This window comes from Neoarius graeffei, chromosome 19 (assembly GCF_027579695.1).
Source record: "Neoarius graeffei isolate fNeoGra1 chromosome 19, fNeoGra1.pri, whole genome shotgun sequence".
Lineage (NCBI taxonomy): Eukaryota > Metazoa > Chordata > Actinopteri > Siluriformes > Ariidae > Neoarius > Neoarius graeffei.
The window spans coordinates 20,217,258-20,240,448 of NC_083587.1; the positions used below are offsets into that span (position 1 = coordinate 20,217,258).

At 41.7% G+C, this 23,191-nt stretch overlaps 1 protein-coding gene across 4 annotated transcripts in view; it reads right to left on the bottom strand.

Moving 5' to 3' along the window:
* The window catches only part of pan3 (poly(A) specific ribonuclease subunit PAN3), a 61,697-nt gene that overhangs the window by 28,965 nt on the left and 9,541 nt on the right, over nucleotides 1-23,191 (bottom strand). For 3 of the 4 annotated variants that reach the window (XR_009650682.1, XM_060899816.1, XM_060899818.1), the window contains exons 3-12: nucleotides 10,217-10,289; nucleotides 10,060-10,130; nucleotides 7,281-7,425; nucleotides 6,955-7,178; nucleotides 6,769-6,873; nucleotides 5,880-5,937; nucleotides 5,426-5,587; nucleotides 5,200-5,316; nucleotides 4,279-4,380; nucleotides 635-800 (exon numbers count right to left, since the gene is read on the bottom strand). Coding sequence is in view for 3 of the 4 variants with exons in the window: in XM_060899816.1 (XP_060755799.1) it covers nucleotides 635-800; nucleotides 4,279-4,380; nucleotides 5,200-5,316; nucleotides 5,426-5,587; nucleotides 5,880-5,937; nucleotides 6,769-6,873; nucleotides 6,955-7,178; nucleotides 7,281-7,425; nucleotides 10,060-10,130; nucleotides 10,217-10,289 (1,223 nt within the window). In the remaining variant the exon portion in view is untranslated. The remainder of the gene's footprint in view (nucleotides 1-634; nucleotides 801-4,278; nucleotides 4,381-5,199; nucleotides 5,317-5,425; nucleotides 5,588-5,879; nucleotides 5,938-6,768; nucleotides 6,874-6,954; nucleotides 7,179-7,280; nucleotides 7,426-10,059; nucleotides 10,131-10,216; nucleotides 10,290-23,191) is intronic. The other variant, XM_060899817.1, reaches the window with a different exon arrangement.

Sequence of the window (23,191 nt, forward strand, 5' to 3'; positions counted from 1 at the left end):
AGCTTCTCTGCCAATTTTGACTGGCTGTGACGGATGAACAGTTTCACAAATCAAAAAGTCGACAAATAATTTTTGTGAGACTTGAGCCTGAAGATCGTCTCTGCCAAACTTCGTGAATACAGGGCAAACTTTGTGACTTGTGAAAGATTTTAAGCGTTTTTGGTAAAATCCAAAATGGCAGAAATTAATATCCTGAGCTACGTTGAACTCTGCTTGAGCCACAAAATCCTTCACTTTTGAAAGTCAGACATACGGTTCAAAAGTTACGCGCATAAATGTACCTCGAAATTTAACCCATTGGGGGTGCTAAAGCATTTGAGGTGCAAAAATGAAACTTGGTGAAAAGAATCAGGGGAATGTCGCCAATCTGTGTGCCAAATTTCAAAACTTTTTACCATAAGGTTCTATGGGCTGATGCCTTAGCCAGAAAATGAATAAGAAAAAGTGGAAACGCAATAAATGCCTCCACAGCTTTTCTGCTTGGCCCCCAAAACAGAAACTTAATAGAAAACAGAAGGCGTAGTTAACATGCTCTAAAAAAAAAAAAAAAAAAAAAAAAAAAAAGGATGCTAATTGAAGCATCAATGTAATCAATATAAAAGTGGATGCAGGTGATCACTGGTCAAGTGTGTACCGAGTCTTTCCAGTGATGAGGATCTTGCTGGGGTCCATGACTCTGCATGCCAGGCCAGCAGTGTGGATGGTACGCAGGGCCGAGCTCAGCTGCACGATGTATGCCCAGATCAGAGACTCGGGCAGCAGACCGGCATGTTGCCGAGGAGGCGGAGGCTCATGCGGACCTACAGGCAGGCACACACACACACACACACTTTAGTAAAGGATCATTGCAGAGAGAAGCTCATACACCTAGGTGTACACTATGGGAATCTTGTATACAAGTACACAGTTAACAAATACCCCTTTTCCACCAAAGCAGTTCCAGGGCTGGTTCGGGGCCAGTGCTTAGTTTGGAACCGGGTTTTCTGTTTCCACTGACAAAGAACTGGCTCTGGGGCCAGAAAAAACGGTTCCAGGCTAGCACCAACTCTCTGCTGGGCCAGAGGAAAGAACCGCTTACTTCAGTGGGGGGGCGGAGTTGTTAAGACCAACAACAATAATGAGACCGCGAAAGATCGCCATTTTTAAGTGACGAGAAGCAGCAGCTGTACAAACGCGAAGTCATCCATTATCATTGTTGTTGTTGCTGCTGCTGCTTCTTCCATGTTGTTTTTGCTTCGATATTCGTGCCAAGGTTTATGCAAACGTAGCGACATAACTGACGTATACAGCGACGTAACTGACGTGGCTTCCCTTAGCACCGCGAGCTATGGAAAAGCTAACTGGTTCTCAGCTGGCTCGCAAGTTGAACGAGTTGTGAACCAGCACCAGCACTGGCCCTGAACCAGCCCTGGAACTGATTTGGTGGAAAAGGGGTAAAACAAACCCATAGCTTGTGAAAGGAAGTTATAGAATGTGACAAAATGATACTGTACAAGTGTGATGGAAAAAGAGACTTGTGGAAAACTTAAGAATTGAACAGAGTATCCAGAGCTGCCGTGAGACAACCACTGAGCAAACATGACCTCAAACGGCAATGTCAAAGACACAAATGCGATAGACAGGAGTTTACAGTGCTGCTTGAAAGTTTGTGAACCCTTGAGAATTTTCTATATTTCTGCATAAATATGACCTAAAACAACATCAGATTTTTCACGCAAGTCTTAAAAGTAGATAAAGAGAACCCAGTTAAACAAATGAGACAAAAATATTATACTTGGTCATTTATTTATTGAAGAAAATGATCCAATATTACATATCTGTGAGTGGCAAAAGTATGTGAACCTTTGCTTTCAGTATCTGGTGTGACCCCCTTGTGCAGCAATAACTGCAACTAAACGCTTGCGGTAACTGTTGATCAGTCCTGCACACCGGCTTGGAGGAATTTTAGCCCATTCCTCCGTACAGAACAGCTTCAACTCTGGGATGTTGGTGGGTTTCCTCACATGAACTGCTCGCTTCAGGTCCTTCCACAACATTTCCATTGGATTAAGGTCAGGACTTTGACTTGGCCATTCCAAAACATTAACTTTATTCTTCTTTAACCATTCTTTGGTAGAACAACTTGTGTGCTTAGGGTCGTTGTCTTGCTGCATGACCTACCTTCTATTGAGATTCAGTTCATGGACAGAACTCATTGTTCCATCAGTGACGGCAAGCCGTCCTGGGCCAGATGCAGCAAAACAGGCCCAAACCATGATACTACCACCACCATGTTTCACAGATGGGATAAGGTTCTTATGCTGGAATGCAGTGTTTTCCTTTCTCCAAACATAACGCTTCTCATTTAAACCAAAAAGTTCTACTTTGGTCTCATCCATCCACAAAACATTTTTCCAATAGCCTCCTGGCTTGTCCACATGATCTTTAGCAAACTGCAGACGAGCAGCAATGTTCTTTTGGAGAGCAGTGGCTTTCTCCTTGCAACCCTGCCATGCACACCATGGTTGTTCAGTGTTCTCCTGATGGTGGACTCATGAACATTAGCCAATGTGAGCGAGGCCTTCAGTTGCTTAGAAGTTACTCTGGGGTCCTTTGTGACCTCGCCAACCATTACACGCCTTGCTCTTGGAGTGATCTTTGTTGGTCGACCACTCCTGGGGAGGGTAACAATGGTCTTGAATTTCCTCCATTTGTTCACAATCTGTCTGACTGTGGATTGGTGGAGTCCAAACTCTTTAGAGATGGTTTTGTAACCTTTTCCAGCCTGATGAGCATCAACAATGCTTTTTCTGAGGTCCTCAGAAATTTCCTTTGTTCGTGCCATGATACACTTCCACAAACATGTGTTGTGAAGATCAGACTTTGATAGATCCCTGTTCTTTAAATAAAACAGGGTGCCCAGTCACACCTGATTGCCATCCCATTGATTGAAAACACCTGACTAATTTCACCTTCAAATTAACTGCGAATCCTAGAGGTTCACATACTTTTGCCACTCACAGATATGTAATATTGGATAATTTTCCTCAATAAATAAATGACCGAGTATAATATGTTTGTCTCATTTGTTTAACTGGGTTCTCTTTATCTACTTTTAGGACTTGTGTGAAAATCTGATGTTGTTTTAGGTCATATTTATGCAGAAATATAGAAAATTCTAAAGGGTTCACAAACTTTCAAGCACCACTGTAGCTGTAGTTTTTACAAAAAAGAAAAAGGAGAAGATGCAGTATGATATTCGATGGTACGCTTGAGGCACTGTTTCAAATGTCTTCGTGCTGCTGCTTCCACAATCATGTGCACAAAGCAACTGCAGATTTGGGGGGGGGGGGGGGGGGGATGACGACGTTCAGGAGTTGTTTGAGAGGCTACAACACTTCATTGTACAAACACATTTTTAATGAGAAAATCATTCTGCTTCAGCCACACAGACTGCTTGTGCTGTTGCATCGAGTACGCTATTACACGCAACAGAATGTGCTGTTATACAGGAAAAAAAATGGAAAACAGGAAATTAATGATTAGAGAATTTAACCTTGATGTGGTAGAAATCCTGGTAACATGCAGCTAAGTGGCAGATGATGCACAATGTAGAAATCATGTATCATCACAGTATCAGGCAGCAACATGCAAATGATCACTTAAAAAAAAAACCCACAAAAAAAAGAAAAAGTTACTTTGTGTTCTGTGAGCACAGCTGATCATAACAGTTTCTAACGTTCTGCAAGACGTACACGTTTACATTTTGCAGTACGCTATTTTTGTTATCGAATCTCCTTTTCCACTCTCAGGTTCCAGCACAGTTGGTGATTAGCATGCAGAAACTGGGGAGTTCTGCTTCCTCCATAGCTCTTACTGTTGCAGGTACCAGACTCCACCTGGCACAGGAACGGTTTCAACCACCATTTCCTCTTTTCTTGCTTTAGGTTTTGTTTTTTTACACATACGCGCGCACACACACACACGCACCCCTTTTTCACAAACACAAGAACAAATAGAGCTCTCAGACAACAAAAGACATCTGCATCGTCTTATTCACGCTCATACCCTGGAGCTGCGAGAGGAGAAATTTAAAAATCGCACAATTCTTGTGCAATATCTGTAAAACCAAAAAACAAGAGGGGACGGGGGGGATCCCTGATGGTTGGAGCTAAAACAGTCAGTCAGTCAACTGAGGTTTACTTAGTTATACAAAGAGCAACTAATAACACTAGAAGTTAGGGTGTTGGTGTTCAACAGACTTGTTTTTCCATGTCTGAGTGTGGAACAAGAACTCACCCCACTTCCTCTTGGTGAAAAAAGAGTCAGCAGTTGGGTCGTTGAAGTGCCTGCTATACATGGTCTCAGCCCCAGCATGGAAGTCGTAAGAGAACACCAATGCTGTGAAAGCAAGAAAACAAAACACTCAGCACCATTTTTCAAGCCGCAGCAATAACTACATGAATCTAACGCAATATAAACCTTCATCACAGCGTTCACTAGTGCTGGAGTTGGGAGTGGTTTATAGAACTAACTTAAAAAAAAAAAATTTAAACTTGGACTGGAACAGTTAGGAAATCAGGTCCAGCTCCAGCACCTTGTAGGCATGTAACGATATATCGTGTGACAAATCGTGGTACAAATTTAGACAGAGAGTTGAATCGATTTAGGAAAAAAATAAATAAAATATACTGTACATCCATGAGACTGTTCAATTTTTTTTTCCCCTTGATGTAACTGCATTTTTTAGATAGCGGAAGGCATAATAATGTACAATAGCAGGAATGTATGTGGCTTCACCGTAGGTGGAAGTAAAACAGCACTAATGCTGCAAAAACGAGATCTAAAATGGGAAAAGAGCTGTTGTGGGATTATGTACAAATAGATTTAACAAGAAATCTGCTCTCAGACTGCTGAAAGATAAAGAAAATGGAAGAAACAACATTTGTTATTAACTTCCATTTTTAATGAAAAGGAATAATTTTAGTTAACAGGTCGTTATATTTTACTTCAACCTTTAGAAATGTGGGCAAATTATTGTTGGTTAAGAAAATGAAAAAGATTCTTATTAATTTAACAAAAGGCATATTTAAGTTGATGAAAATAAAGGTTGCCTTTTTGATAAAAGATATTTTTGGAAAAAAAAAAAATAAGAATGAATCCAATCGTTACATGCCCAGCACATTGCCAGTGGAAAAAGGGGTCATCACACATCCTTACAGTGATCTCCAAAAGCCTTGGTGGTAAAGACTTCTCGGAGAGTGACAGCATTGGAGTGCTGGATCTTCTTCCACATGTCAACCAGCATCATGCACTTGGTGTTCACCAGCCTGAAGCCTGCAAACATTCACACAGGCCGTAATGTGTAACGCTCCATCACATACACAAGGTCATGCATCTACTGCATCGTGGTTTATTGGTCTGAGATTTACATCACATTCCGCACCATGTATCCTCCTGAGGCAGTAAGGCAGGTCATCTTTGCTGTTGACTGCTTTGTAACAGGAAGTGATGTAACTGAAGTTGCTGGTTTTCTGGAGGCGGTTGGGGGGCAGAAGAGGCTCCAGGGGGAAAAGGCTATGGTAGCTGTCCACCTCAGTCGGGACTCCTAAATTAACATAATTAATAATTAAAAACTCTACCACACACACCTTGAAGCAAACAAACATTCCCTTCAATTTCATGTGCTCTCTCTCTCTCACACACACACACACTTTTCAGTTGCAGTTCTTTTAAAAAAAAAAAAAAAAACCACTATACAAATTCCTTCGGACATGCCAGACGGCGGATGTGGTTGCATTCAGACGCCAGGTGAATCCAGACACACTGACCACAGACAGTTCAGACAGAGCTACAGAGATGAGGATAAGACAACATTAACATGTCTGCACTGTGCTTACCTGGGTTCTCAGACTGATCAATCTGGGCCATCGTTATCAAATGCCTGTTAATTAACTCCTGAACAAAAGAGGAATATATGAGAGAGAGAACGAGTTAGGATTTGGGTTGATTTTAAAAGGTTTCTAATATCAAAACACAGTTTCTATGGTACTGAGATGATGCCCAACTGAACAATGCCAATGTATACTGTATAGCCATGCTCCATACCAAGTTAATTCCAATAACAATTTAAAAAAATTGAGTCAAGTTTATATTAAAAAAAAAAAAAAAAACATGGACGTGCACGTCACCAGGACTTATGGCATATCCTGTCTTAAAATTAAGATTGACATACAGATAATGCCAAAGTAACAACAAAATGCTAAACTATTTCGTTATTGACGTGACCGATTCAGATGGGACTAAGATCCCAAAGAGAGACTGAGAATACTGACATTAGTCCACCTCGACATAAAATCAGTATGAATATGCCTTGTGTCAAGAAATTCATGAAAACAGAAGCATGGATAGTTTAATGGGATGTGAACTAAAAGAGGGAAGGAAGTGAAATTGTGAAAGCAAAAGAACTTTACAGTGGTACAAATTGAGGGTATACAGAAACGTATACATAATACAGACTTCTATTAAAATGGAAGTTGCTACTGTTGCCAGTTATTTCAGAAATAAATTGTTTGCTGCTTGCTGGTGTAAAATCAGCCTCGAGTGTCTCGGCAAAACCTGAAATCATACAGCTTTATCCAACCATCACCATAAAGTTTGGTGAAAAACTGCTGCCAGAGTGAACGCACAGTAACATCAGTGCACGTTACTGTTTTTAGTGTTCATCTTCTGTTCATGGATGCGTCACAGCCGTAAAACTCTTCTACAGAAAAGAGAAGAGGAGAATACCTGTCTGAGCTCGTCAGCCATAAAGAAGGATGGAGCGTTGGCTTTGGGCTGCATGTACGCCACATGAGGTGCTGTTTGTGGGTAGATATGGTACGTTGGAAATACCTAACATGATAGCAAGCCAATTATATATGTGCCAAAAAGATAATCATCAGAGCTTAAGAGAGATACAACCATGAACCATACCATTCCAGCCATGGGAGCAGGCGTGTTGTCAGTGTAAAAGTACGTGGTTCCGCCTACAGTCTCCTTTTGGATGATGTGGGCAGCGCCTCCTTGCTCCGACGCCGTGGTGGGCACCATGTAATTGGCTGGGTTAGGGGTATGGCTACGGCGCCGGGGGGCAGGTGAGGTGTGGGGAGTGATTTTGGGCGAGTGGAGAGGAGACGACCCAGCAGACAAAGACATACCTGTGGAAGAAAAGCATTTAAAAAAAAAAAAAAAAGATGGCTCATCATAGCTTCTGCGTGAATTGTTCTAGCAATAAAGATAGCTGAGAGAGCAATATTCACCTGGAGCGAGTCCTGCTGCGGCTGAGCTGCTCAGACCAGGATGAGGGAACAGCGGTGAGGGAAATGTCGGTACGGCCACCTGAGACATCGTGGACATGCGTGGTGCTCCTTTAGGGATGAACTCTGTGGCAGCGGGGTTAGGAGCCTGCATGGGAGAAAAGAAAAAAAATAAAGGGTCATACGTTAACAACATACCGTATTTTCTGGACTATAGAGCGCACCTGTATATAAGCCGCATCCGCTCTATTTTTTTAAAAAAATTAAAAAAAAAGATATACAAGCTGCATCGGGCTATAAGCCGCAGATATCTATGTTGAAAAATTAGATATTTACTGCATGTACAGAACGATTTTGTACTGTAAATGTACATGTATGTACTTGAACAGATTCTTTCCGAACAGTGCCTTTTAACACGGCAGCAACTTTGCTGATTAAAACGGAACAGAACCAAGAGAAAATAACCGGTATTTATTTACCTTCATTTCTCCTGTGTTTGAAACCACAAGTCACTTTAATCATCTTCGCTGGATTTGAAAATAATTACCAGTTAGTAATTTGTCGTGCGTGTTCTATCTGCTAAAGATCTGCTAATTCTTCTTTGCATTGATTTTTCGTCTATCTTATTTTTGATTCTACTTCCGGTTAGAGCGCCCCTAGCGGTGGAAGAAAAATCCACAGAATAGCCGCACCTTTGTATAAGCCGCATGGTTCAAAACCTAGGAAAAAAGTAGCGGCTTATAGTCCAGAAAATACGGTAAGCCTTTTCTTAATAAACTTATGAATTGCTGTCTAAACAACGCAATTACCGCTAGGAAAAAAAAATCTAAGATTACACAGTCTGATAAAGTGCAATTTATTTTTTTATTTCGTCTATTTGAATCAAATTTGTATCACAATTCATCTTCACACGATATCATTACATGCCTACTTTTTATATATTCTAGAAAAACACTGTACCGGTTAAAGTGTACGTACGTGATGCCTCTAAACCCCACTTTTTTCCTTGTACAAAGCAACAATCATTACGTTGACTGACCGTGTGTTTTCGAACCATAGTTGATCCAAAAGGCCATAAATTGATGGAAAATTAATAAGATTAGCTGATTTTCACAGAATCTGCCAAGATTGAACCGGAAGATGCCGAAGGGGTGCGTGACGTCACACATGCAACAATTCAGGTATCAATTTCGTTCCCGTGTGCAGCAGTGATTAGACCAGTCTTGATATGGAATCACGCTTTGGAGAGAATTCTGATGGGGATTCTAATCTGTCGGATGAAGGGGCAGATGATTAATCAAGGATATTCCGGAGTAAATGGTTATCTTTTCAAACCCCCAAGATGAGAAACTGCCAGTTCACGACAGTCTTCCTCTGTAGCGTGTGCGAGATGGACAGATAGATAGAGATGTGCAGAACGTGGTGGTTCTCTTTCATGTTTTCCTGAACAAAACTAAAAACAAATCAAGTTGCAATATTGCAATGTGAGAGCATTTAACATGTTTCAGTTAATAATTAATGATTGCGCACGCGCATTTTTCTTCCTGTTAAAGTGCATCAGATATGATACGATTGGATGTCGCGAGCGTGTAAATGTTGCTCATAATCCTGCGTCTGGTGCAGTGTGCGTGTGTGAGCGAGAATAGGGGAATCGACGAACTGTCCAAATGTCAGATCAAAATGTCATTTATTAAAAGAAATGGGTTTCTTTTGCTCCAATAATTCCCATGTGGTCGTTCTGGCGGTGAACACTTGATGAATCAGATTTTTTTATTGGTAGGTGAAACGAAATCTGCCCGCTTTGTTTGCGCAAACCTCACCCACTGTCGCTTTAGATTTTGGGTTTTTTTTTTTTCTTGGAAATTCGTGAACTGAATGTCCTGTTGTATATGGATTTGAACATCCAAACAACGCAGCGCTTTCCGCATTGTTATTTTTGTAAGATTCCTACAACAATATTCAATCTTTGAGAGTAAACAAGCACGGAGTCAGATGAATGGAAATGCCCCCGATAACCGGGGTTCCACGTGAGACGTCATGCAAGAGTTGCCCTAAGGCAAGGCTGCCTTTTTCCAAGATCTGGAAGCTGCGATTTATCGATAGTTTTTTTTTTTTAAAGATTTTTTTTGGGATTTTTCACCTTTATTATTGGATAGGACAGTGTAGAGACAGGAAATGAGCGGGAGAGAGAGACGGGGAGGGATCGGGAAATGACCTCGGGCCGGAATCGAACCCGGGTGGCCGGAATCGAACCCGGGTCCCCGGATTTATGGTATGGCGCCTTATCCACCTGAGCCACGACGCCCCCGATTTATCGATAGTTTTGTGCTTGATAAAATAACTTAATATTTTCCCCCTGCTTTATTAATTCATTTTGGTCGTTACTAATGATGTATATTCATTTTAAAAGTATTACAAAAAAGGCATTACATACACTTTAAAAGTTATGTTTAATGTTTCGGGGAGGACGGACGGACTCAGGCAACAGGTTCTCTCACGTTATAACCAGCATAAACAGTCATCCCCTCACCAGCCTTGCTTTCCCACCCCCTCACTTGAACTTCAGACCCTGTCCTGAAGACCTTCCCATGGTGGAAAACCTACTGAACTGCTACAAAGTGCTGACGCTGGAGACTCCTTCTGTAAACCCTTTAAACTCAAAGTTACATGCTTGGAGCACACAACTGTGCGTTGTGATTTCCAACTGTGTAAGAAAACAAAAAAAAAAAAAAAAACCTGCACACAAAAACCTTAAAATGCTTCATGTGTTACAAATGCTTACCTTTCTCCTCTGCGTTATACTCAAAGCACCAAAGTCGCTAAACAGGGAGGAAGTGGGGGAACTTACAGGATCTGCAGAAAGAAAGAGCACAGCAAGACATTTCAAAGCCAATAAACAGTGTTACAGTCCAACAGCAAAACAGCAGATTGCAGCTCACCATGAGTGCTGTGGCTGAAATTCTTGGCACCATCATTAAGGAGACTCGGGGAGCTGCTGCTGCTGGTCATCCTCTAAACACACACAGAGATCAGTCTGATGGCCGAGTGTTCATTTATTCAGGTAGATGTAAATCTACTTTGACCTGCATGACTTACATAATGCCTTAACCTTTTATCACAATCATGACACTACTCCACGTTTTCACCTTGTTACATGTGTGTCTACTATGAATGTTGTATTGAAAATTTAACACCTACGCAGTGTCCAGCAGCGGGTGACGCATCAGGAATCGGGTCATGCTGTTATCGGAAATTAATCCGCAAACAGTGGTGCAATGAAGCAGAGTTACTGTTACCAGCTGAAGTCAAATCATGTTCCTACAACAGCATGTCCTGAAGCGTTCCATTCCTCTTACTGTGGTGCTTGAAAAGTTTGTGAACCCTTTGGAATGTTCTATATATTTATGCATACATTTGAAAACCTCAGATTTTTTCACCGGCGGCACGGTGGTGTAGTGGTTAGCGCTGTCGCCTCACAGCAAGAAGGTCCTGGGTTCGAGCCCCGGGGCCGGCGAGGGCCCTTCTGTGTGGAGTTTGCATGTTCTCCCCGTGTCCGCGTGGGTTTCCTCCGGGTGCTCCGGTTTCCCCCACAGTCCAAAGACATGCAGGTTAGGTTAACTGGTGACTCTAAATTGACCGTAGGTGTGAATGTGAATGGTTGTCTGTGTCTCTGTGTCAGCCCTGTGATGACCTGGCGACTTGTCCAGGGTGTACCCCGCCTTTCGCCCATAGTCAGCTGGGATAGGCTCCAGCTTGCCTGCGACCCTGTAGAAGGATAAAGCGGCTAGAGATAATGAGATGAGATGAGAGATTTTTCACCCAAGTAGATAAAGAGAACCCAATGTGACAAATCAACCATAATTGGGCATTTATTTAAAATAAATTTCTCTCATTTATACAAGTTGTTCAGACTCCACCAATCCAGTCAGACAAATGGCAGAAATTCAAGATCACTGTTACCCTCCCCAGGAGTGGACCAGCAACAAACAAATCACACACCTTGGTCTTGGAGTGAATAATAGTCCACAAAGTCTCAAAAGGAACCCAGGGTAACTCCAAAGCAACTAAAGACCTCGCTCATGTTGGCCAACATTCATGACTCCACCATCAGAATGCGAACAATAGTTTGCTAAAGATCACACGAACAAGCCAGAAGGCTACTGGAAAAATTGAGGAAAATTTTTAAAAAAATAAAAAAATTAATTCTAAAAAAGGGTTCACAAAAGTGGTTTCAAGCACCACTGTAGAACACCTGTGGAAGAATCTTGTATTTGAAGCTGCGGATTTATAATCTGCAATAGTTCCATGAACAAAGGAATACAATTTGCATTCTTACTTTGATATACATATTTTTCAAGATCAACTTTTCCCCCCTCATCTAGCCTCAATGCCAGGTATTGCCTGAATGCCCAATTTGCTTGACCAAGATGCTCAGGCAGAAACATTTTAGCAAGTTAGGCCCGTTCGGACACACCTATGGTTGGCTTCTTTAAGCACAAAAATGATTTGAGTGAGCACGTTACAAAAAACAAAACATATTAACCAGCATCCTTGCCTCCCCTGTGATCATTTTGTTTTTTTCTTCCTGCTTTGTAACGGCAATTCTTATTGGCTCACTTATGTGTTCTTAAAGGAACAGTCCACCGTACTTCCATAATGAAATATGCTCTTATCTGAATTGAGACGAGCTGCTCCGTACCTGCCCGAGCTTTGCGCGACCTCCCAGTCAGTCAGACGCGCTGTCACTCCTGTTAGCAATGTAGCTAGGCTCAGCATGGCCAATGGTATTTTTTGGGGCTGTAGTTAGATGCGACCAAACTCTTCCGTGTTTTTCCTGTTTACATAGGTTTATATGACCAGTGATATGAAACAAGTTCAGTTACACAAATTGAAACGTAGCGATTTTCTATGCTACGGAAAGTCCGCACTATAATGGCAGGCGTACTAACACCTTCTGCGCGCTTCGGCAGCGCATTGATACGGAGCTCAGATATCAATGCACTGCCGAAGCGCGCAGAACGTGTTAGTACGCCTGCCATTATAGTGCGGACTTTCCGTAGCATAGAAAATCGCCACGTTTCAATTTTTTTAACTGAACTTGTTTCATATCAATGGTCATATAAACCTATGTAAACAGGAAAAACACGGAAGAGTTTGGTCGCATCTAACTACAGCCCCAAAAAATACCGTTGGCCATGCTGAGCCTAGCTACATTGCTAACAGGAGTGACAGCGCGTCTGACTGACTGGGAGGTCGCGCAAAGCTCAGACAGGTACGGAGCAGCTTGTCTCAGTTCAGACAAGAGCACATTTCATTATGGAAGTACGGTGGACTGTTCCTTTAAAGTGGTGCATATAGCGTTTACCATCCCCCTATCAAGTAGCATCTGTGACCGGGGATTCTCAGCACTCAAAAGAATCAAGAAAAAAAGGTGACTGAGATCACACGCACACACAGATACACACATTTGTGGGTAATTCTATGGATCTGTGATGCCTGCTGGAAGAGAAGAGCAGGGAGGATTGGGAATCGAGCAGCAATCGTTTGTTTACACCTGATACCAAAACTTGTAGCGTCCTAGCAACCATCGCAAAGACACGGACAAAAAGCCCAGAAACACTATTTACCCGAGCAAAAACAATACAGGATTTACTTTGTGTCCTGATCCCCAGATCTTTAATCCAACCACATTAAAAAGTTGCTCTCCTCCATGGTCTTCTAGGTTTTCATCTGCGTGTCCACGTAGAACGAGGTCTGTAGCACCAGGTAGTTTGAGACGTCAGGGAACTCAACGGATGGATAAATTTTCCAACTCATAACAGGGTTTCCCCAGGTTTGACCACCATGAATTTAAGACTTTAAGACCTTTTTAAGACCACTTAAATGAGAATTAAGACCTACATCGCACCCATTACGAGGTCGTAGAACACCAGATCAAATTCCCAATAATGACAAATGTTTCAAGTAAAAATACTTTTATTATAAAAGTTATATACTTAAGTCATTATGTGCATTGCTTGTCGAATCTTCACATTCAAGACAAAAAAACAAGTCTAAACCTGGAAGAAAGGAGCACAACGTAGGGTCCAAGTCATGGTCTTAAAAGGTACACAAAAATGCAATAGGCATACCAACACATTAATGCCACAAGGTGTGCACTCACCAGTCAAAAAGCCAAACTGAGGGCCTCACTCGAGGCCTAAAGAACGGTCTCTAAACTAATTATGACCATGAACCCAGAGATGATAAACAGACAAACTCTTTGTCTTAGTTTCCCAGCATTCAACTTGCTTCAACCATTTTACATTTTGAAGAATAAAAAGAAATGTAAATACTCCTAGTAAACAAGGGAGGGAGAGAAGACATGGATGTGGAGGTGGATAGATAAGAGACACAATGAGAAATAGATAGATAGGAAAGAGGTATACAGATGGATAAGAGATTGATAGGAGAGAGCGATAGACATAATATAGATAGATAAAGTGGTAGACAGACAAGAGATAGATAGGAGAGAGGAGAGGAAAGATAAAAAGATATAGATAGAATAGTGAGATATATAGATGGATAGGACAGACAGAGTGGTAGACAGTTAAGAGAGAGAGAGAGAGAGAGAGACAGACCGACCGACAGGAGAGAGCAAGCGATACAGATTTTATATATTAGTGCTGTCAAGCAATTAAAATATTTAATCGCGATTAATGTCGCGACTGTCATAGTTAACTCGCGATTAATCGCAATTTAATCGCACATTTTTGTCACATGAAAAACCATTGTAATTCTCTTATCAGCATAAAAAAGTGAATGGGCTTGCTCACCGTTCGAACTACGGGGGTACTCGGGGGATCCGAGATCCCCTGAAACAGACATGAGATCCCTTGAAAACATGATTTGGGAAATGTTGGGGGGTCTCTAAAATATTGGCAAAATGATGTTTATTGACATAGCAATCGTGTGTAACGGGAAGTATTTGCATATCCGAAGTGAGCGCGCGATGGAGAGCCGCACTCTGAGACAAGCGCAAGCACCCCCTCCCCCCAAGGGAAAATAAGGGACCCCCCTGAAAATATCGGCATAGTTCGAACACTGGTTGTACCAATGTTTTTTTTTTTTAATTGCAGAGCATAACGCGTCTTGTCACAGCCACTGCAAAGTGGGGCTGGAGCCGCCGATGGGAAAACGAAACTTAAGCTCTTCGGGGGAGGGCAGAGGACTCTGGCTGTGCGGGGCGTGGCATCATGTCACAGAGCGTTAATCTCGCGATAAAAAAATTATCGCCGTTAAAATTAAGTCAAGTTAACGCGTTAATAACGCGACATTTTTGACAGCACTTATATATGAGAGAGAGTAAGAGAAGCCCTGTTCACACGGCACATATTTGCATCGATGCTGCACCGATGTATTTTGTTGCGATATATCTTACACCGGTGTAAATTTTGTGGAGCGTTCACACGTCACAACCCTGCTTACTAGAGAGAAGCGTGTTAGCACCGGTGCAGCCCCACTTGCGGTCACACGGCAGTTTCTGCGACCGTGTTATAGTAGCAAAAACTTTATTACTATCATTTCCTTTGATAGTAATAAAGTTTTGATATCATTTCCTTTTATTATTATCATTTCCTATCGTTATTACTATCATTTCCGATAGTAATAATGCGGAAATGAAATATGCGCATGCGTGAAAATGTACTTCCTTTTCCCGGTTGTCATGGCATCATCAAGCGCCGGGAAAACAACGTGGATGAAGACACCAGTGTTGCCAGATATTGCTGACTTTTTCCAGCCCAAAATATGTTCAAATCCACCAAAATGCACTTAAAACTGACAATCTGGCAACACTGGAAGACACGCAGTTCTGTTGTTGTTGATATTCGCCATTTTGGAAGCGCAAAATACCAGGATGCAAATTATGCAATGCCCGTATGTAATCAACTCTCCTCACGCGTAGCGAGTCTACCCCTGTAGCGTTCAGACGGCCCATTTTATATCGGTGCTGCCCCGCAAACTAGCATTTACTCCGGAGTAAATTTCTTAAACCACCTCCCGAGCAGGGTTAGATTTGCACCGGTTTAAGCAGCTTTCAGGGGCTACACCGGTATAACTTTGTACCATGTGAACGCTCTACCGGGGCAGCCCCGGTGCTACACCGGAGTAAAAGTTGCCGTGTGAACACCCCTAGAGAGACAGATAGGAGAGTGGTCCATTTGTTTACTTTTCGTCGTCTTGTTTAGACTTTTGTCGAACATTACGACGAATCCACCACTTGCCTCGTTAAAGTCTTTGACCAACTCCTTCGTTATATAAGGAGCAAGACCGAATTTTGTTATGCAAGACGTTTTGTTTTTTTCCACAGGAGAATGTTGTAGCAACTTCCGAGTCTGGGAACACAGCCTTAAAGAGTTCGCTTATGCCCTCATTCGAGCTGTACGAGTGGTGTTCCGTAATTGTTTTTAAAATCCAGAGCACCTCTGCCCGAAGTGTCGGGGTTCCACCGACACCCATCATGCCACTGCTCGGCCCTTGTGTTGTTGCTAGCCTTGCCGATGATGTCTGGCTTGGCTGATGCTGCTGACGTTCGACAGTGGTGCTAGTCCCAACTCCAGGTGCATTCGGAGATTGAACCGTGCAGAACTGAGCGATGGGCTGGTGGCGGTGGAGGGCAGATGCAATGTGCTTTGAGCTCTTCATGTGAGACTCTAAAGCGAAATGACCTATAGTGGACAACTTGAAGGTCTTTTGACAAACACAGCATCTTGCTTCAACGTCGCTTCCAGGAACCTCCCTCACCCAATCACGATATCTTTCATCTGAAAGCCCTGCTGATTAAAACGACACCTCCCCATGCTGCGATTCGCGGAGTCTCCTCTCCACCACGGACTCCGACGATTGCGCCGGCGCGAAAATGTATCAATATTGTTTCTTTCTTCGCGCATACTCCAAGAAATTCACTGATGTTACGCAAAACCCACGTTTTCACATTGTAGAATAGTATGAGTAAATTTAAGACCTTTGTTTAAAAAATTAAGACTTTGGCAAAGCAATTTAAGACTTTTTAAGGCCTTAATTTTGGAATATTAAATTTAAGACTTTAAGACTTTTAAGACCCCACGGCTACCATGCATAATGAATGAATAAATTAAACTAAACACATTAAGTTGATCAGCAGAGCTGGTGGGGTCACGCATGTACAGATACAAAAGACTAAAAATATACACAATCTCTTTTTGGGGGGAAAAAAAAAAATCCACACTCTTATCTTCACATTAAGTTAATAGTATGCATAACTATCGTCTTTGGATTTAGTTACGGCTACACCATGATCAAATTTTATTCTACTAATGTCAAATTTAGGTGGTACATTTTTCTTTCATAGGAAAAATCCTTTGTTCGCATGCAAGAATCTAATCCCATTGAGTGGTTTCTATATCCACTTCTTTTGACTGTACTTCTTGGTTTTAATAACTTGCTTGTTTGCTGAACACAAACATGGCAATAAGTTCATTTTTGGATCATTAATCCCTTTTGACTGAGAATGACCTGCATGCTTGAGCTGGCTTCTGGCACACCCATACAGTTTTAAATACAATATCTACAATCTAAAAATTTGTTTTTATTGCATTTAAATTCCCATCTGTAACAGGGAGTAATGTTGCATCCCATTAATACACTTTACAATAGATTATTAGATTCTAATAGAATAGATGAGCCAAAATAATTGGGGCTCTTTTTTAATGAGCTCCGACTCGGTACAAGTATGAATAGGTGGGCCTTAAAACAGAAAAGGTTGAGAACCCCTGCTCTACAGGGCCCGGATCTTAATGCATATAACACTGAAAGGGCAGTCCAACTATAGTGGATGGAGAGACAGCGTGAACGGCACCCACGATTTGCAGAAGCCGCACAGGAAGCTGATGTAGAGGAGGACGACAGGTTGTTTAATTTCCTCCTAAATGCAATGTCAAGCTGAATGATAAGACAGTACTGCAGTAGAGATTCCTGTTTAATAACTTTTTAGTTTTATAATTAATATCTTTGCAATGTTGCTAGTCATCGTTATAGGCAAAGTGTATTGTGTCCTAAACTCTATATAAAAGACGCATTATGTACTAGTACCGTACGCAAGTCTTATATGAGATACTGATTTGTGTTTCATGTTTCCAGAACTTGTCTTGTTCTTCTGTTGCGGAAATAAAAGGTTTTTAAAAATACATTTTAATAAAGTGTAATTTTGTCTAAATAACTCAATTATACCCCTAGAAAACATCAGTATTGCCTTGAACCATGTACTTGAAAACTTGCCAAAATATGCAAAATTTTAGGGCAAAAGGAAATTCATGGGGGGCAAAACATTGAGGCCATTTAAGGTGTCAAAAAAGTTAACGTTGAGGCCTGTTCATTAATGATTAAAAATAATAATTATTCAGCAGAAAAGTACTGCCTTAAAGTTTCTGAAACTTCTGATATTGGTTCAACTGTGCGTTTCCCCTTTTCAGACAGCTGGACATCATCGCTACGTTCACACTGCAAGGCTTAATGCTCAATTCCGATTTTTTTGTGAGGTCGTTCACATTAACAAATATATGCGACTTGTATGTGATCCTCAGTATGAACGAAAAGCGACCTAAAAGTGTTCCGCATGCGCATTGCAGGATACGACGACATCACACGCAGTGAGCATGGCCAGTGTTTACGGAAGTAAAACCGCCCGGTTGCGGTATGACTCATCCAATCTAGCTTGAATAGCTGCATCCCCCCAAATGGAAATCAGCTCCCTAACCTCTGCGTCCTTCCATTGAGAAGATTCAGAACCTTCACAGCCCGAAGCGTCCCTCGCATTGATGTCATGCGCAGGGGCGCAGATACGTTTTTTGAACTGGGGGGGACAAAAAACTGGGGGGGGACAAAGCTGCCAGCAAACCAACCCCAACCCCGATATGCCTGTCAAACTTGTTGTGGGTTACCATAGCAACCAAGCTCGAGCTTGCAACCTGTGCAGTCTGCGCAGCTCAACCAACCGAATATCAGTCTTTGTTTTGTTTTATGTGAGTTGTTGCAACTATGTATACACTGCCGTGCACCTCAATAAACCGAATGGTGATTAGTCTTTTGATTTTTCCGTGAGGTTTGCCTTATGCAAAGTGGGGGGACCAAACGAAGTGAATTTAAATCTGGGTGGGACGAATCCCACCCGTCCCACCCTCTATCTGCGCCCGTGATTATGCGCCATGTTGTTGTAACTTTTTTTTGAGAGACCCGCCGCCTACTTCAGCGCAGAATAGTGACGTTTGTGGTTTGTTGATGACGTGTAAGTCGGATGAATGCGACCTGGCGGTTCAGACTGAAGTCGCATATGAAAAGAGCGGATAGGAATCGGAATTAGGACCACATATCCAAACGGCCTGGGTCGGATTTGAAAAAAATCGGATCTGTGTTGTTCATATTGTCAATAAAAGATCGGATACAGGTCACATATGGGCGAAAAGATCGGATTTGAGTCACTTCAGCCTGCAGTGTGAACATAGCCCATGATGTTGATAAGATACAGCAGAAATAGAAATTATCACGAAGCAGGAAATACTTTTTTTTTTTTTAAAGGCATCATTGGTAAAATTAATAAAAGTTTAATCAGGGTTCCCCTGGGCTCTGAAAAATATTCTCCACTTTTTTCCTTGAAAAATAAAGCCGAAGTAGTATTCCTCACTTTTTCTTAGTTACTGACTTATCAAAGTGAACTTAAAGCTCATAGGCAACGGTTTTAATTTTATGCACATTTGACACTTTATGTGTTAAAAAACCCTCTGTAATTTTCTTCTGGTCCCAAGAAGTATTGTTAATAAGTAATAATTAAAATAAGTTAGTGCGGATCACGGCGAATTTCTGTCGGCTATTTTCATAACCACTCGGCGTGTGACGTTATGTAGACAAACAAACCGATTGAGTTGAGTCCACTTCCATTTACTTACACTGCTGTTCGGCTTGAGTGCAGACGTGCGTTCGGGAATTCCCAAAGAAAAAAACATGCCTTATTGTTGTGCAGTGAACTGTAACAACAGGACCGGTTCAGGAAGAAGTTTTTACCGAGAGAGGAGAAGAGGCAGAGAGAGTGGACTGGCTTTTTCCGAAAAAGGAGACGAGGCAGAGAGTGGGGATTGTGCGCGTGAAACAAAATCAAGCAGTCAAAGAAGAAACGGACCAGCAACGCTCAAGCAAAAAGGAGAAGATTGGAAGTAAACATTTCCTTTTGCTTGCAATTGACAAGTCAAGAATCCTGAGGGATCCTGTACAATCATTGTGGAAACGAGACAAAGGGATATTTCCCCGCTCAGAGTCGGCTATAAATAGTATAATGCCGCGGATGGCAGGCTAATGTGGCCTAACGGCGCACTGTCAAGTAATTGTTCCCTATATCCACTAGGGAGGGTGGTTTAATTATTCTTCAAAAGGGCTCTTGTTTAGTATTACGACGAAAGTAGGAATTTATCATAATTACCAGGATAAATCGTTTGGGCGCGAGTCTTGTTGAGGTCCGGGGTCACCGCGATCAGAGTCGGCAGAGTCGCTGTCCGATTCCGAGGCCGCACGGTCAAACCAGTGAGCCACATTCACCGATTGCTTCGCAACGGCCATAGGTTCATACATACATGGTCTCACCTCTCGATATTTAATTTGGAGAGAGTTCCTACTTCAAAATTGCTATCAGACATTTTACACAACCTCTCACGACCAAAGTCTGTACACGTGTGCTCGGTTCACAAGTAAACGCAGAACTGCTCCCAGTCTGTTTGGCTTAAATGACGTCACGACGACGGTCCCCTGGCGGTGAAAGTGCGTATAAGTGAGATGTAAACAAACCTTCGGAAACTGGGCAAAACAGTATATTTTAACCGTTTTATTCAATTTTAGGGTGCAAATTAGACACCAGGAAGATTGAATTCACTTTTTGGGTCGTTCTTCTAGACAATAAAGTTGATATTCTACATTTCACCTCCGACCCTTGCCTATGACCTTTAATACAGATTTATACCAACCAATCTGACCCAATTTCAAATATTTGTACAAATACAGGCCTCTCCATTCCTCCAGCCCCTAATAAGAAAGACTTGGTTTTGGGCACCCTGTGCACCATCAAGCTAAAATAAACCTCTAAGTTAAGCTCACTTCAGGATGTTTTAGCATGGAATTATTCAAGAGATATTAGGACTCCCTTTAGCCTTTACTTCAACACAAAACTTGATTTACAGTTGAACAGGTTCGAGAAGAGTCTTGGAACAACCAACAATGAAGAAATCAGATTTTCCTGTCGATTTACAAACCGAACACAGAATGACACCGTGTTTTTCGTCATACGTTCGCCATGGGAACTCAACATGCCACATCCCCCAAAACATAGCTCCCTTCAGTCGCTTGCCGGCTAACAGCACTTTCACCCCTTTTTTTTATTGATTTAGATATAAATAAAATATATAAAAAAAACTGACCCCCTTATTACTAACACTGTCCGATGCCTTCGGGGATGGTAGGTGCTCTGAGTGTGCCTCCTTTGTGCCCATTTCAGCCTTTAAAATCATTGAGTGCTTGAAGAAGCCTGCCCCAAAACCCCACCACCACCACAGCCTAGACTATGCCATTGCTTGGTTCACGCAGAGATGATTACACCACCACACTGGGCTGATTAAGACGCACTGCGATTGGTCAAAAGCTTGGCGTTCATTTGGCCATTACATGTTGATTTTTATTGGTCACAAGCACATGCTCATTGTTTACACTCTGGCTTTTGTAGAAAGGGATTTCTAAAATAAATAAATAAAACTTATGATAAAAGATGACAAATACATTTGTCACTGTGACGACTGCTAATTTTCTCTTCGTCACTGATGGATTATGTTAGTCAATGACAAGCGCCAGCGGGAACCCTGGTTTATATCAGTGAAACCTCTCCGCTGATTTTTGTCCAGCTCTGAAATAATACACTGAAATGAGAATGTGATTAGAACAGGAATAAATCGGAGATGTCCACAAGCATCAGCGATTTTCTCTGCGTAGAGACGATCTACGCCGGCTACTCAATCCCAGGGGAAAATAAATAATAAAACTTGCCTTTCAACGTTCAAGCAATTTATCTCATCTCTGCTGCCCATAACTGGCTGCAAATCCAATTATTCAACCATGAAGACCCTTCGATTCGGGTGTTGCATGACAGGAAGTGACACCAAATTTGTTGATCGATTCTCGTGCTACAATTGGCTGAGGTGGACCATGTGACCATGGTGTAGCGCATGTAGTTATGTTACAGAACCAGGCAGCATACTACAGAGGGTAACTGAGAAAGCCAAGCACGCGCGCACACATCTGGAGGGAAATTTCATACATATATTGCAAGTAATTTACAGGGAAATGGTCAGTAATTAATTAGCAGAGAATGCATCAGAATGTATGTAAATTTCAAAATTTTCTGGGGAGACATGCCCCCAGTCCTCCCTAGCATCAGTGTGCCTTTGGCACACCACAGCGGCTTCACCGCTGCAAATTCCAGAGCCACCTACTTCAGATTTTCTGGAGAACCCTGAATAAAATATCAAGCTTTAGAATATACTTTGCTGGGGGCGTCGTGGCTCAGGTGGATAAGGCGCCATACCATAAATCCGGGGACCCGGGTTTGATCCCTCCCCATCTCTCTCTCCTGCTCATTTCCTGCCTCTACACTGTCTTATCCAATAAAGGTGAAAAAAAAAAAGCCCAAAAAAATCTTTAAAAAAAAAAAATATATATATACACTTTGCTCTAACTCCCCCCAACATTAGGGGTAAGAGATCTGTGAAAAAGGCACACCTGTAAACTTTTACAATCCCCCCCTTTAAAGTGTTTATAAAAATGTTAAATTAAAGTTTTTAAACGCATAAGTACAACAGGTTATAGTCAAATTCTGAACACCGTTGTTTTTCAGTCAGGGGAAAACCCGACGGATGTCACTGCGGCGGAACTCTGGCAAACAGCCAGTTCATTTAAAAAGATACTTCCTGTCCTAAACCAGTGATGTTGTTTCTCTTTACTTAGTTGAATGGTTCTTGACATGTGGATTACTACAGTTGTGGAACAGGGCTATTTACTGCATTTTTATTTACCATTTAATCTCAAACACAAAAAGGCGGCAAGAAACTGGTCCTCTAATTAACTTTTGATGAGACACACCTGTTAATTGAAAAGAGTTCCAGGTGGTCCTCAAGAAACTGGTTAAGATGTCAATAGTGTACAAAGCATCATAAAGGTAAACACTGGATATTTTGAAGAATCTAAAATATGAAAATATTTACCATATAATTCCATAAACCATTTCCTAGTTTATGTCTTCAGTTTTGTTCTATAAAAGTCAAAATACAGATAAACCTATGGAGTAGGGGTGTACAAACTTGATTGGTACATGTAGATTTTTTTAACTACAATTGATCATTTTACACCAAGTGCTGTAGTTTTCTCAAACTCGTTTTATAAAACTTGTTACACATAGGAACACTGAAAAGTCAAGGATCAGTGTGTGTGTTTATAGTAAAAATGTGTTACACAGTATATGCACAAAAATCCAGCACAACAAAGCTAATCTGATCTTGCCAAGCTTCACTCAAAATCCTGGTGAATAAGCCACTCCCTGCCGCGTGACACTTGGTTAAATGAGAGGACATTAAATGGTTTAAAATGAGCTTTAGTTCCAGAGACGTGTACATGTTCTCTGCATGTTGTAGTGCCTTGGCTCTGCCGATCAACTTTTTAAACTAAATTAAAAAAAAAAAAGCTGGATACAAAAACGCAACTTTTATATACAACCCCAATTCCAAAAAAGTTGGGACAAAGTACAAATTGTAAATAAAAACGGAATGCAATGATGTGGAAGTTTCAAAATTCCATATTTTATTCAGAATAGA